The 15,280-nt window shown below is 37.7% G+C and overlaps 1 protein-coding gene across 1 annotated transcript; it reads right to left on the minus strand.

Moving 5' to 3' along the window:
• Nucleotides 1–4,349: 4,349 nt before the first annotated feature.
• LOC143187568 (uncharacterized) lies at nucleotides 4,350–5,339 on the minus strand. Its single transcript, XM_076391795.1, has one exon. The coding sequence runs from the start codon at nucleotides 5,337–5,339 to the stop codon at nucleotides 4,350–4,352; it is 990 nt and encodes a 329-aa protein (XP_076247910.1).
• Between the last annotated feature and the right edge of the window lie 9,941 nt (nucleotides 5,340–15,280).

The following is a 15,280-nucleotide window of genomic DNA, read 5'->3' on the forward strand; positions in this document are numbered from 1 at the left end:
GTCACTGGGTCACTGTACCGACCCTGGTCATCGACCGTCGAAATAGTTTGTGGTTGGGTAGAATTTTTCCAAAGAAGCTCCTTGTACCCCCACGTAGTTTAAGCACCTCAGACCTTCCTTGTTCGGACACTCCGAGGTCACGTCTCCTTCGAAACCAGAGCAATAAAGCCATAAATTACCTAATGCGTGCCCCTGATCTCTGCTAAGGCGGTTAGACTGGTCCTAACAGCGACAACTGGACACATGGTGCCCACAATTTTTTTCTTATTCTTCGGGGACGAAAAAGAGTTCCTCTTCTTCGCGGACCCTTTTGGACCGATGCACGATGTGTCTGTTTTCTGTCTCGAAGCATTGGATACGTAGTCAGTAAAAGAATGGAGTGAGCACTTTTGTAAAACTGCTTGTTGGTACTCGTTGTGCACTTCTGCAAAGCACATGTTTTCTTGACAGATACTGATTTTTCTCTCTCTCAACCATGTGGTCGCAGTGAAAGTTAACTAATAATAGAACGATGGAAAACTATGTGAGGGTGGAGGGAGCTTCTTTGATAAAATTCTACCCTAGTGTAACGGATCGTGTGTCGTACATAAAACGTTCACGGATAGAGCGGCTTACCCGTGAATAAGGGGGTAGGATTCGTGTGGCGCGCGGTTAAGAAATGAGTTCCATAGACTATGATTTCTCTTTTGAAATATAACAAGAAACTATTTATTAGCTAAATGTTCTACAATAATAGGTTTCTTAACTTTATTCTTATAATGGTACTACCTTTATTAGCTAAATGTTCTACAATAATAGGTTTCTTAACTTTATTCTTATAATGGTACTACCTTTAGTCCTCTGCGTAGTAGATTCTTATCACTATGCAATGAATGCTTATCACTAGATTTTAATAGAAATAAAATACTAATTAATCTTAATTTGAGCAGGTGGCAGTGATAGAATGCGTCAAGGAAAGACTAAGGAGCTAGTTGAAGCTGTCTCAGTCGGTAATGGAGAAGCTAATCAAAACTGCTTCAATTTAGAGGATCAAGGAGCTAGTTAAAGCTGCTTTAGTGAGGTTCGGAGTTTTGGGGAGGACTAGGGTTTTTAACACTTCTTATTTTAACACTGATTAAATTTTAGCACTTAGTAATTTCGAAGAAGGCTCTCCGCTGGGGCTGGCGCTGCCCTATTTATACAGGGAAATTGCCTCCCTCTTTTGGGCCCAATGACTGACCTCGGTGTAGGGGTAGCGTCGTGTTGCACTTGCGCGTGTAGGAGTCATCGCAGGATATGCGTCCTCTATTGGTTCCGGGTTTTCAGCGCATGCATCTGGTGGTGTTTGCGCCGGCGTACAGAGAGCGTTGTTTGTTGATTGGCTTGTACTGTCATCATTCGGTCGTCATCCTGTCGTCAGCGTGTGTTCCATCGCATGCGATAGGATGTCGCCCTGATGACGTACCGATCCCGTGCGCACGCGCGCCGCGTGTCACTGGCGCGAGGATTCGATTGAGGATTCGATTGAGGATTTGATTGAGGATTCGATTGAGGATTCGATCGAGGATTCGATTGAGGATTCGAGGTTAGGGTTTTTCTTCCACTGCAACTGTTCGAATTTTGATTATCGCTTATTATTTATTAATTATTAAGAGGAAATGTCTTGCGACACTGGACTTCCTCACAAATGAGGTCGCGACTGGTTGTTACACTAGCATAAACCATTTCGACGGTCGGTGACGAGGAGCGGTACAGTAACCCAGTGACACAAGTTGACAAACTACAGGTGCAGTTTGTTCTCCCGTCCCTTTATTTTTTGTTGTATTTCTTTTTTGTTTATACGTTATGCGAATAAGAAATTTACGTATTCGTGTCGTTGCGTTGCACGTAGTTTTCCTCGATTTTAACTAATTATTCACTTCAAGTGATAAACAGAAAAAGGACTCGGTATTATTTATTGTGTCGCTTTTAGTTTTCATACTAATGCTATTTTCTACGATGAATGACGACATTCTTGTTCGGAGTACAACCGTAGCATCTAGCGCGCGTACCCAACGCTACCGCGCTGGCTCGGACGGCAACCTCGCCCTCTCACTGGCCGGTGTTTTTCGTTAATAACTCGTTAGCGAAGCCTCATCTTACATTTTCGGTAAGGAACAAGTAGTTTCAAATCACCCCCTGAGACACCACTTTCAAGCAACTGCAACATTTTTGTTACACTCTGTATAAATCCTCCCCTACTTGCTCGTGCAATTAAGAGCCGAACAGGTAGAAGATTTGAACATACTACACCAAATGTCATAACAGTTAACAAGCATATACCAAATGCTATGGCAGTAAACAATAACCAAATCGGTTATATACTTTGGGATGATCCAAACGAATTAGTAGATCGCCTGCGTTTGTTAGAAGCATCGCGTCAAGCGGGTAAAAATTCACACGACATCGAGTTTCTATCGATTATCGAAGAACTTCGCGAAGCAGGTCTCATTATAAATTAAACTGCAAGCTCATAATTGATTTATTCTCAACGAAATGTTAATCAATAAGTTTGGGGTATCACTTAGAAAGTATGAGACCTCACCAGTATAGTAGTATAAATGGAGTGGCATGTTTCGAAATTATATGCTCGATAACGCGCTCTACATGATTGATTCCAACTTTGACGCAAAATACTACAAAATTCGAAATGTTACACAGCTGGAGGTCAACACAGATGCAGTCAATAAGCAGTACTTGGAACAATGCATATCAATCTTAAAGGTTCAACAGCAGGAATTTGAGAAAAAGTTGAGCACATTTCAAAGCAATGTGGTAACAATACAGAATAATGTTCAACAAATACAGCAGGAAAAATTGAGCAGGAAAGATTGGCTACATTTCAGAACAATTTAATAATACTGCAAAATGATGTTCGACAAGTATTGCATGTATTGAACCCTCATTCTCAAGAGGAAGATTATATAACAGACTACAGCAGTAACAACAATGTAAAAATCAATGAAATCTAAGGAAAAGCATAGCCTCGAAAACCAACAGCTTGTAAAGGAGTTGCATGCGTCAGCACGAAGAAATTTCCCCCGCAGACGTGTTATCGTACATGGATATGATGGTCTGTGGCAAGCTAATATGGTTGAGATGCGTCCATACTCACGATTCAATGAAGGTTATCATTACATACTCACAGTTACAGATACATTAAGCAAATATGCATGGGTTGTACCACTCAAAACAAAAAATGGTTTCGAAGTAGCCAAAGCATTTGCAAAAGTAATTCGAGATCGATGTCCCAAAAATTTACAAACCGACCAAGAAAAGAAATTTTACAATGCTGATGTACAGAGATTCTTAAAAAAACATAATATTAATCAGTATTCAACATATTCAGTGATGAAGGCGTCCATCGAGGAACGTTTTAATCGTACTTTAAAGCATCCTATTTGGAAACTATTTGTACTCATTGGAACATACAGATGGATCGACGCATTACCGAACCTTGTGGCTGAATACAACATACGGAAACATAGGACTATTAGAATGCGACCATGTGGTGTTGCCCCTACAATTGCTGGTAAGCTTTTGAACACAGTATATAGCCATATAAAGATTGCTGCTTCACCGAGATTTAAGGTTGGTGTCTCTGTACGCGTCAGCAAATACAAAACCGTTTCCGACAAAGGATATACACCATATTGGACTCCTGAAGTGTTCAAGATAATCAAAGTATAGATAACTAATCCTGTGACTTATCTGCTGCAAGATTCATGCGGAAAGCCTATTGCAGGAGGATTTTATGAGCATGAATTACAACGCGTTATCAATCCCGATGTGTATTTAGTGGAAAAAGTATTACGTAAGTAGGATGATAAAGTATATGTTAAATGGTTAAGGTTTGATAATTCACGCAATTCATGGATACATGAAAATAATGTACTGTAAACATAAAAGGATGTTTTTGCTATAACGTTAATATAAAAGATGCAAATAAATCGATTTTCGTAAACTAATTTTAATCTATTATTGTACAGCTTCTATCCTTTACAATTTTATTTTATAATGCCCCCAAGCTAGTGTATCATTTGAATCAGATATAAGATATCGCTTATCATCATATGGACTGAGAGCAATTTTCAATTTTGTTACAATATATACCTTATGCAATTTAGATCTTATGAATGACTGACGACGAGTTATTTCATATGCATTGCGTAAACAATGCTTGTAATCATCGAAATTGATCATTTTGGCAACAACATTGTTTTTGACACTTTTCAACGTTTTGACATCTTTTTTACCAAACACTTTCAAAGCATACGCATTTGCTCTGAGTCCAATGAATTCAGTCATTATTGAATCACTGTTTTCATAATTCATCGAACCAGCCCTTTCTTATTGACAAGCGGTATACCATATACATTGTCTTTTGGATAATCGCTGGTGTCGAATCTATGGATATCGCATTTCATCATCTCATAAACATCTTCACATTGAATATAATAAATTAAACTGTCTGTGTCAGTATACATAATTTTACATCTTCGTTGGTGTAATGGACACATATAATCGTAGTGGAATATGTTTAGAATGGCCATACCAACGTAAATTGATTTGTTGAATTTAACCATAAGTTTACGCAACTCAATTGCAATTAAATTTTCTGAAAGAATACTTCTGCTTTGAAAGTTAGGTTTTGAGATTATTGCCTGTACACCAAATCTTCCATCCCATTTTGTCAGATGTTTTACATCAAGATGATTTCGAACATTTTTCATTGTTTTACCAAATACTGCATTGTTCTTTAATTTATACAAATTTTTTTCAAAATCATTTGATGCATGTGTTCGAAATTGAGTATTGAGTTCTATATAATCGCGAAGCCATGGTGATTGATTAAATTCGAGAATGCGTTGTATCTTTGTAATGTGAAGACCATGATGAATACACTGTTGTAAGTTGCAATAATGTATACCGTAACGCTCCTTATCGTATAATGTAGCTAATAACTTATCCTGTTTCTTACCAGGGGATTTGGCACGTGTTGGACAAAACGGTAGATCAGCATGATCATCATGTAGATGTTGTGGATATTCTATATCAACTTCAAGAATATAACCTATCGATGAATCAATTGCAATTGAGGATACATCAAAATTTTCAACACTATCGATCCATTGAAATCCTGCATATGGTAATGGTTGACACATTGCCCATCCATATAAATTGTTTATATCAAAGTACATGAGGTACGATGACGATTTCGATGTATCATAGGATAACATATACTTATTATTGGCTTGCGCATATCTCCCAGAACATTGACTCAAACCACCACGTATACACCGCTCGGTAAACAAAACCATTTCGATGTCAGTGAGCAATTCAAAATTAACTTTAGTATGCTTTAAGGGGGCAGACTCCTTGTGTTTTGAGCTGTGTGCGTGCGCTCACACAAGCAAAGAAAGTCATACACGTATACGCGATGAGCGAGAGAGACAAACGGTTCCGCAAATTACGCTTTACGTCTCGATACTTGCATAAATGAATTTTTCGCGGGTACAGAACCCACGAGTAGACTTCACTACAGGGTGCTCTGGTCCGTTTAAACTCCAATAAACACTATACGTTGAGAAAACTGTAAAATTACAAACTGTAAGCATGAAACAGACGCTGTTGTAAACTAGCAAGATGGCTGCCGAAGTGTCATTTTCGCAAATATCTCACGATTTAATGGTTCATAGCTCATAGCACACCAGAGCACCCTTCCTTGAATTAGCACAATATCGTGGAAATGCGATTTTCCTCAATTTAACACTTCTTGAAGGCGTAAAGCGTAATTTTCGTTGTGCACCCGTTTTGACACAAAAATAGTTCAACGATTTGCCGTTAGAAGCGTTAATGGTATATCTCAATCAAATTGGTCATATTACCATCAGCATCGATAAAAATACAGATCAGTCGGTAAATGTAATCTAGAATTTGACAGCTGAATAGCGTATTCATCGAATACACGAATCAGACGCAAGAAAGGCTTAGTTGCCAAAATGTATTGAAAGTTTCGTTACGCTGTTGCCACATATATGTATGTACATATTACAATTCTGCCCATCAGGAGAACTCGAACGAATCCAACTCCAGCCGAGATTTTGATACTTAATAATAAGGGAACATCGCGAGGTGAAAGTCTCCGATTTTGATGAAACTTTGTAGGATTGTAGAATAGCCGAAAATATTCGACACGTATTTTTTTATTGCTTCTAATTCATCTAAAGGGTGTGAAAACCACCCCCAAAGTTGGGGGTGGAAAACATATGTCGTATACCCGGAGGATGGCAAATTAAACACGAATTGTCGAGATATATAATTCAATACTCTTTATTACAAAAACGATGTGTTCAGTTCAGTGGTCTAATTCTTTCTGACAAAATAAGGGGGTGCAAGGACAAGGAAAAGCTTAGTGGGGAAAAGAGGGTAAAGAGAAAGTTTTGGGTCCTTGGCAGGGAGGCCGTTTTTATGATGGTATGAAGTGGTTGAAAAAAACTCTTGGGACTTGACGTTGGCCAGATGCCTACATTTCTGAAGAAAATAAGAAACGAATTCTAGGAGTATCTGACACATATTTCGTTTAATATCTCCAAAACTAATGCGTATAGCAAAATGATATGAATGGGGCGATTCTGTATTTTTGAACGACGAATCCACCTATGTAAATAGTTTTTAAAAATATCAATTTATTTAAAAAATATATTAAAAGATAGTATATTGTCGTTGTTTTCACTGACAACATGCTGATCGATCGTTTTGCAAATTTGTATGCAAATACTATGAACCAAAACACAAAATACGGCTGAAATAGAATTTTGAATTTTTACGTTATAAACAAAATAATAACATTCCTAGTTAAACTGCATTTTGTGCGAAATTGGGCCCTGAAACGAGTGGTTTTACGAAAAATATATACCCCTATAATGTTTTTGTCATTATATTATGATAAATGTTGTTTATTGTTCACTAAATGTATAAATTATAACATTGCTAATGAATACTCGCAACGTCTTGCACACGTTGCAAACAGTACGAGAGGTTCAGTGTGAGTGACTCTTGATCGATGAAAATGTAGCAAGTAAAGGTGATTTACAAATCATTATTCTTCAATAGTTATTATTTACTATAAACAAACAATTGGAATTGTTTCAGAAGTTATAGTTTAATCCACTAATTTTACCAGAAAGTATCTTAGTTGAGTGTGAATTAGGCATTCCTTCATAATCTGTAGGTGCCTAGTTCGAATCTCGTGGTAGCTTTTAATTCTTTTTGTTTTCAATTTTTATTTCAAATAATTCTAATTTTTGTATACTTTTTCACAGATTACAATTATACCACTTATAACATTTTTATTTTTAAGTAAAAAAGAATTAAAATAATTTCGTTTGTTTATTTCTTAAATAGTATGAATGAATGAACGAATGAATAGCATGAATTTAATGAATTATTTATTCTGTGGGATTATTTTAGATGGTATGATAGGAAACAAATGTCAGTGCGATCAAAATTAGAGTTAATTAAATATATTTGAAATGTAACACACCAGCAATCGTACTTATAACCTAATGATAATCTACCAACAACGCGACAAAAATGGCCTTTCGCCCAATACAACGTGGTTGTTCCTCCTTCCGAGGTGTTCGGTCAACTGCCCCACGCTTTGCGTTCTTTTTGGCCTCTTGAATGGGTTTTCCAAACCTAACGACATTTCCCCATCTGGTCGAGGAAAAATGCCTTGCGCCGTTCGCTTCGCCAGGCCTGCAGTCCTTTAACGTGCGACGCGACCCAGTCGTAAATTATCATACCTAACAATAAGCTTAAAACTAAACGTGTCTAACATCCTACAATTCTATATATATAAGTTTTAGGATTTCACATATTAGTATATATATGTGCCCATAATTATGAAAGTGGTCTAAATTGTATATTTCTTATTTTAGGATATTGAAAGGATTACATTTGAATTAATTAGAAAATATTTCTATATTACGTGACATTATAATTAGTCTTGATTAATAAACATTTATTATAAATGTGAAATTTTGTGTGAATCTCATACGAAAATGTTGTTTCTCAGACCACTTTCATAATTTTGGGCACATGTGTATTGTTTCATTCGTGATACTCTTTCTTTCTCGCTCGCACCGTCCTTTTCTATATTCCGTATGAAGCAAAATATCGGCTCAAGGCATATTCAGTAGAGATTTACTGATGCATAAAATTGTAATTGATGTGGCAACAGCGTGACAGAACTTTCCTACGATGCGATTTGGCAATTATACCTTCGCACTTCTCATTTGTAATTCAACAGGATAACGCTAGATGCCACATTATCAAATGTCGAATGTATAAATTATATGTTTTCACTAATGCCCGTTTCTTCGCAGCAGCGCTTCGATCGATTCGGAGTAGGCCCCGAAGGAGTCTGCCCCCTTAACATAGCATCCCATATAAAACCAGGTAATGTGTAATAGTGAGCCTGATCTAGACCATAACTCTTGATACAACTTTCACGGAAATTTTCGAAAATATCTGCTAATAATAAAATATCTGTTTTTAAATACAAATCGCTGTATTCACCTAAAGTTTTAATCTCGAAAGAATGCCATATGTTCTCAGCGTGTGTGTAATCGCTTTCGGATACTATTTCATCAGTCAACGAACTGTAAAAAGATTCCAGCGATGGTAAACAAGAATCTTCTAATTTCCCAAAGCAATCAATGTATTCGTACGGAAAGACACCCTTTCACGTCAATAAATCAATTTTTTCTGTGGACAACATTTGAAGATTAGATTATAAAATTGTTTGCTTATCTTTACTGAGAAAAGACGCTAATTTACAAAGACTAGTATTTAAAAATTTATACGAATCGATAAATCGTAATCTTATATAATTTCGACAACATAATTCTTCTTCTGTTACATCTTTTAAATGTTTTGTAACAGAAATATACTTTTCTTTGGTTATAGGTAGTAAATCAATGTAACCTTCAAATGCGTTAGCTAATTCCATGATAATAAAATGTGAATCATATCCAGATAAATTGTGAAAGGCTATCGGGACGTGGAATGAGTTTTTATAATTTATATTACAGTCAACATGTGTAGGACCTCTATAGCGCCCTGTTAAATGACAATGATATCGCACACGTGTTTCGTTGATATCGAATGGTTTCTCACAAATATGGTAATGTATAACATTGTGAAATTCATCCCACTGCTCTTTCGTTAGGTGCACCATAGAGATATTATTAGATAATATAGATTTAACAGTCTGTGCTAAATTCTTTAATTCCTGGATAAACCATGAAACGCAGTCTATATCGCGACGATATTGATATGATGATAATGATGTATCATAAGAACAATGCATACAATATCCAATACTGAATACCCTAGGATGTTGATATGCATGCGATATACATTCATCTGCGACACTATCCTTAATTTTTTCTAAAACACACTCGAGGTCTTCATAAACCACAAACGGAACCCGATCCTTTCTGCAATAATTGTTAACTTTGAGCCATTTATCGTCCTCGCTGGCTGGCAGAACAGTGCATTTATTCATATTCTGACAATCATTCTGATGAGTATCTAACCTCTCACAGGAATTGAAGAAGTGTAAGCTTCTGTAAAAGTATTCATATATAATCGTTTATTCTTCATAAAATTAAAATCTTAATGTTTTTACACGTTTTATACATACCGATCACAGATGAACTTCTTTTCTTTATGTTTGCTTAATTGTGTGCCAACAAGTCGAGACAAATTTTTTATCCATGCAAAGTGTCCTATGCCATCATTCTCTATGTACAACAAATTCACATGTCCATCCCTGTTCTGATCAGTGAGACGCAATGGAACGATGACTTACTTCAGATCCTTCTTTGTTTTCTTGATGTTTTCTTCGATGCTGAATAGATTACCGGAGATATTGTTCATCGTTTCAAACTTTTTAATATCATTCATGGATATTGGATATCCGATATTCTCAAAATTAAGCACTGTTCTATAATATGGATAGGAACTTTGTTGAGATGTATGCTGTTTAGCTGAATATAAAGCGGCTGCCACAGCCCATGCGAAACATGCGTGGTCATAGGATTTTACAGAAATTACTGCTTTTTTAAGTAGTATTTCTCGAGGTAGCTTGAAATGACATTCAACATGCTTAGGATTATACTTGTTTAAATTGATTATTAAATTCAGTATTTGCGACAATGTCCACCCACTATCACATTCCTGAAATTCTTCCAACAATGTTATTGTACATTCACCAATACATCGTTCATACCACTCTTCAAGATCCGATCCGCGAAATAACTAACAGTCTTTGGTATTTAAGCTTTTCGTTTCACATATATCACCTGCTATAAATTCCCCATTAAATATCGTATTCACTTTAAGTGCAGTGTGCTTCACCAATGCATGTCTGACATGTAAAAGCACTATACTTCTCGCACCGTGAAGGAAATTACGTGGATCGATATATTCTGAGTTTATCACAACACCTGCCAATACATGATTTTCGAATGCAGTTTCTAATTCACGCCACAAGAGACCATTGTTTGAATGTCCTGCACCTTCGTGCACGAAACGAGTACGCGTCACTAGTTTAAGACTTTCAAATTGTGCAATTCGAGCAACCAGAGATTGTTGAGTACCAATTGATAATCGAGGGCGTTTCTTTACTCGACAATATTGTTCCAATGACTCAAGATATTCGTTGTAACCTTCTTCCCATGCAATGTATTCATCTAGACAATTCAAACGAACGGCTTGTTCCCGCAATTCGTGTTCAGTAAGAACAAATTCATCCATGTCCATGACTTGTTAACTCTTGGATGTAACAGCACATTTCATACAAATCTTTTATTTTACTTTTATATATTCTGATCACAGTTTAAACTGGTGTCATATGTCGCAATCACGTTGCATCTGTTTGCTCGTATAAAATTTTTGATAATTTTAGATTATGCTGACATTATGCTGACGAGAAGTCACACGCAATTCGAGAAACTAAATAAATCATATAATATGTTACAAATGCATTTTAATAATTAGTCAAGCAAAAAAAAATGTATTCTTTTTGGAAATTATTTTAACACTTATTGTATCAGTATAAATACAATGCTTACATCTTTTTTTCATGTATTATGCAATGGTTATAAATACAATGCAGATTTATGACTAGTCAGCTGTTATTGAATCAAGCATTCATTTATACAATTTATAAGAACATAAATACTAAACATAAATATTTCATATTACATTGTGAGATTGCAAGTGATATATAGATGTATTGCTAATCAATTACGACGAAATATTAGACATCTATTATACAATTTGGCAAAATGTATAATTCTAATTGATGTAGAACATGTTGACGAATAGTTGTGATGGTAAAGTAAGGGGAGGGGAAACTGAATTCAATGGATGTGGCGGGGGGGGGGGGGGGGGGGGGGGATCGTTCGCGCTCGATATGTGATACGAAAGAGAGTAGGAAGTCTCCCCCTCCCAATTGATCATAACAACAAATATAAGTGGAAGGAGTAAAGCATATTTGCAATGGTCGGAAGCCAACTGAAAACATTTCTTACGGGAACTTGCCTGAGTTATTCATTAAATGCTGTGCTAAAATATAAAGTTCAATCTATAAACTTCGGGTCATACGTGTGAGTTAATTGTGTTTGAAATATTTCGTACAGAAAAATTGTATTAATTACTATTAATTGTATACCAGAATACAGTTTTTATAAATAGAATTATATCAAAATGTGTTCTCAATATTATGAAGAAAATAATGAATCTGTGACTCATACTCCAATCAACGAATCAACCGAAGATAATGAAACTAAGAAAATTAAATATGTGAAGTATTGTGGGGTTCGATAAGATTATGTTATGTTTAAAAACATTTAGACTTAAGTTGTTTATGACTGGGCCATTTGGGACGTTGGTGTTTTGCAGGCGAGTGGCGATGGTCAGCAGAACCGTGTCCCAAACCCTTGGAGATAGCTTTAGATTTATTGTTTAGGTTTGGGTCGTGAGTGAGACAGAGCATGAAAGAAATGAGTGGTGTCGACGGTGCGGGATGAAGGAAAATTCGGCAGAGTGGATTGGAAAGGCATAGGGCACAGATCAGAAGTTAAGGCGTAGAATATTGTGTGGATTATTAAAATATTTAGCCTAAGTCATTTAGTAATATTATATTTCCAGTGATTATACAAATATATATATACTTAGATTATCATATACACGAGCTTGATTTAGCAAAAATCTTCCAATCCCATAATCTTTTTGGGGGCTCGTCCGGGATTGAGTGAGCAGTGAAATCGAGTCGTGTAAAGTTTAAGAGTGGACTGTGAAGACTATAAGAATTGAACGATCGCGTGGACTATTTAAAAGCTTTGTGACGTAAAGGCTCAAGAAGTGTAAACCCGTGAAAATTGTGAAGACTGTGATATTGAGTGTCTTTAGTGTGTAACGCGATGAATACCGCTAAGAATCCGAATGAATTCACGGTGACACAATTAAAAGACATTTTAAAAGCGAGAGGTTTGAACACGATTGGTTTAAAGCAGGAATTGATTAGCAGACTTATTTTAGACGATCCGACGGGTTCGTGGATGGATGAACAAACGAGCGGTACAGTTGTAGTGGGCGCGGACGATGATTCGGGGTTGAACGAAACGCCTAGAGGGAATCCATCGGAGACATCAAGTCCATCAGCTGACGTAGCGAGTAATATCAGGGACATGGATATTCTCAGGAAGGAAAAAGAACTTGAGGAACGTGAGATACAATTATTGAAACGCGAAGTCGAGATGATGCGCAAAATGCAGGGACTGAGCGTCAGGGAATCATCTATATCACAAAACTCAGCAATGTATTCAGATCATCATGCACCGGTCATAGTGAACGAATCAATGAAAGCGATGCTGAATTATTTTGACGGAAACGGTGAAACTTTCTATGCATAGGAAAGGCAATTGGCACTCCTACGAGCAACATATAAGTTAGACGACAACGCAGCAAAATTATTAGCGGTATCACGATTGAAGAATCAGGCTCTCGAATGGTTTCATTCGAAGCCAGAACACGTCGAAATGTGTATTGACGACCTGGTGAAGGGGTTGAAGGACATTTTCGGTGATAGGCAAAACCGAATAGCGGCGCGCAGGGAATTTGAGAGTCGAATTTGGAAAAAGGAGGAGACATTTGCCGAGTATTTTCACCGAAAAATGATTTTGGCAAACCGTATTCGTATTGACGAGGAAGAGTTTATAGAATATTCAATTGACGGGATACCGGACCATTCGCTGAGAAATCATGCGAAAATGCAGAAGTTCAAATCGCAGGCATCACTTTTAGAGGCGTTCAAGGGAGTGATTTTGCCGTCTACTACATATAAGGGCACAAGATATAGCGTGGATGTACAAGACCAGAATTGGCGAAGAGGTGCTGGGGTGCAACGGTCCGACAATGTAGTACAGCGCGGAGGTGCGGCGATGTGGCGAGCAGCATCTGGACCCCGCCGATGGGACCAGGTCCAGCGACTGGATAACCTGCCCCGACGGCGAGATGATGGGATTCAACAGTGCGACGACGGGATTCAACGGCGAGTCAACGAGGTACAGCGACGGGACGACGGGATACAGCGGCGCAATGAAGAACATCAGTGACAAGAGGCACGGGTTGCAACACCAGGAAGATGCTACAGTTGCGGCGGTCGCGATCATTTTTTCTATAATTGTCCGATGAGGAGCAGAGGGTCCAAATGTTTTGAATGCGGAGAATTTGGACATATTGCGGTAAATTGTCCGACAAAGAAAACACCAACTACTGGAATAAACTTTGCCGTTCAACAGACATCACGTGATAAGTATTATAAAAAAGTATATATTTGCAAGCGTGAGGTAAGCGCCTTGATCGACACTGGCAGCGATTTACGTTTAATACGATGCGATCAATACCATAAGCTTAGACCGAAGGTACCTGCGTTGAGAGATAGCAGTGTTTATTTTCGCGGTATAGGCTCAGATATGAATAAAGCGGTTGGCGAATTTAAAACAGACGTGCGAATAGACGAGAGTACGTATCCGATAATAATTTGTGTGATACCGGATCGGTTGATGACTCACGGACTCTTGATGGGGACAGATTTTTTAGACACGGTAGAACTGACTGTTAGACAAGGGCAGGTCATGATTCGCAAAGCAGAAAAGAGTAATATCCCATGCATTTCTGAGATTAGTTTAGAGTGCGAGGTTAATGGGATGGATATTTCATACGTAGCAGACACTGAACGTAGGCGAAGTTTAACCGAAATGATTAATAATTATAAACCTGTTGCAACACGCGAGACAGAGATAGAAATGACAATAATATTTAAGGATGATAAACCGGTATTAAAACTATATAAAATTGGCGCAGATACTGAATTGCATACTGATGCATCTAAGTTCGGATATGGGGCAATTTTAATGCAAAAAGACGATTGTGATGGTAAATTATACCCAATATATTTTGCAGGCGGTAAAACAACGCCAGCGGAAGAGCGTTATGCGAGTTACGAATTAGAAGTTCTGGCGATTATAAAATCCCTGAAGAAATTTCGCGTCTATTTGTTGGGGATACCTTTCAAAATAATTACAGATTGCCGAGCGTTCGCTTTAACAATGCGGAAAAAGGACTTGTCAGTACGTGTCGCGCGGTGGGCATTGTTAGTGGAGGAATTCCAGTACACTATTGAACACCGTCCGGGTAAAAACCTTATGCACGTGGACGCCTTGAGTCGGAACCCTCTTCCATCGTGCTTGCTAGTAGGTGAGAGCGAAAGTAGCATGAGCGGTAGGTTAAGAAAATCACAGCAGGAGGACCCAAGTATCCAGAAAATATTCGAGCTGGTAGAGCCAGGACAAGCTGAGGGTTTTAAAATTAGGGGTGGCATCTTATTCAAAGAAATTGATGGGGATATACGTGTTTTAGTGCCAAGGTCAATGCAGACCCAAATAATTAGACGCGCTCACGAAAACGGTCATTTCGCATCCGGAAAAACCGAAGCCTTATTAAAAAGGAATTATTGGTTTCGGAATATGAGGGAGAAAATAGACAAAGTGCTGCGAAGTTGCGTTGATTGTATACTTGCAGAAAGAAAGGAAGGTAGACAGGAGGAGTTTTTATTTGCGATAAGTAAAGGCCATGTGCCGTTAGATACTTTCCATGTGGATCACTTAGGGATGCTCCCATCGAC

The sequence above is a fragment of the Calliopsis andreniformis genome, unplaced genomic scaffold (assembly GCF_051401765.1).
Source record: "Calliopsis andreniformis isolate RMS-2024a unplaced genomic scaffold, iyCalAndr_principal scaffold0052, whole genome shotgun sequence".
NCBI classification, from domain to species: Eukaryota; Metazoa; Arthropoda; class Insecta; order Hymenoptera; family Andrenidae; genus Calliopsis; species Calliopsis andreniformis.

Bases quoted from the DNA above. Each gene is read 5' to 3' on its own strand.
- LOC143187568 (XM_076391795.1), bottom strand. From the start codon at position 5,339: ATGGTTTTGTTTACCGAGCGGTGTATACGTGGTGGTTTGAGTCAATGT.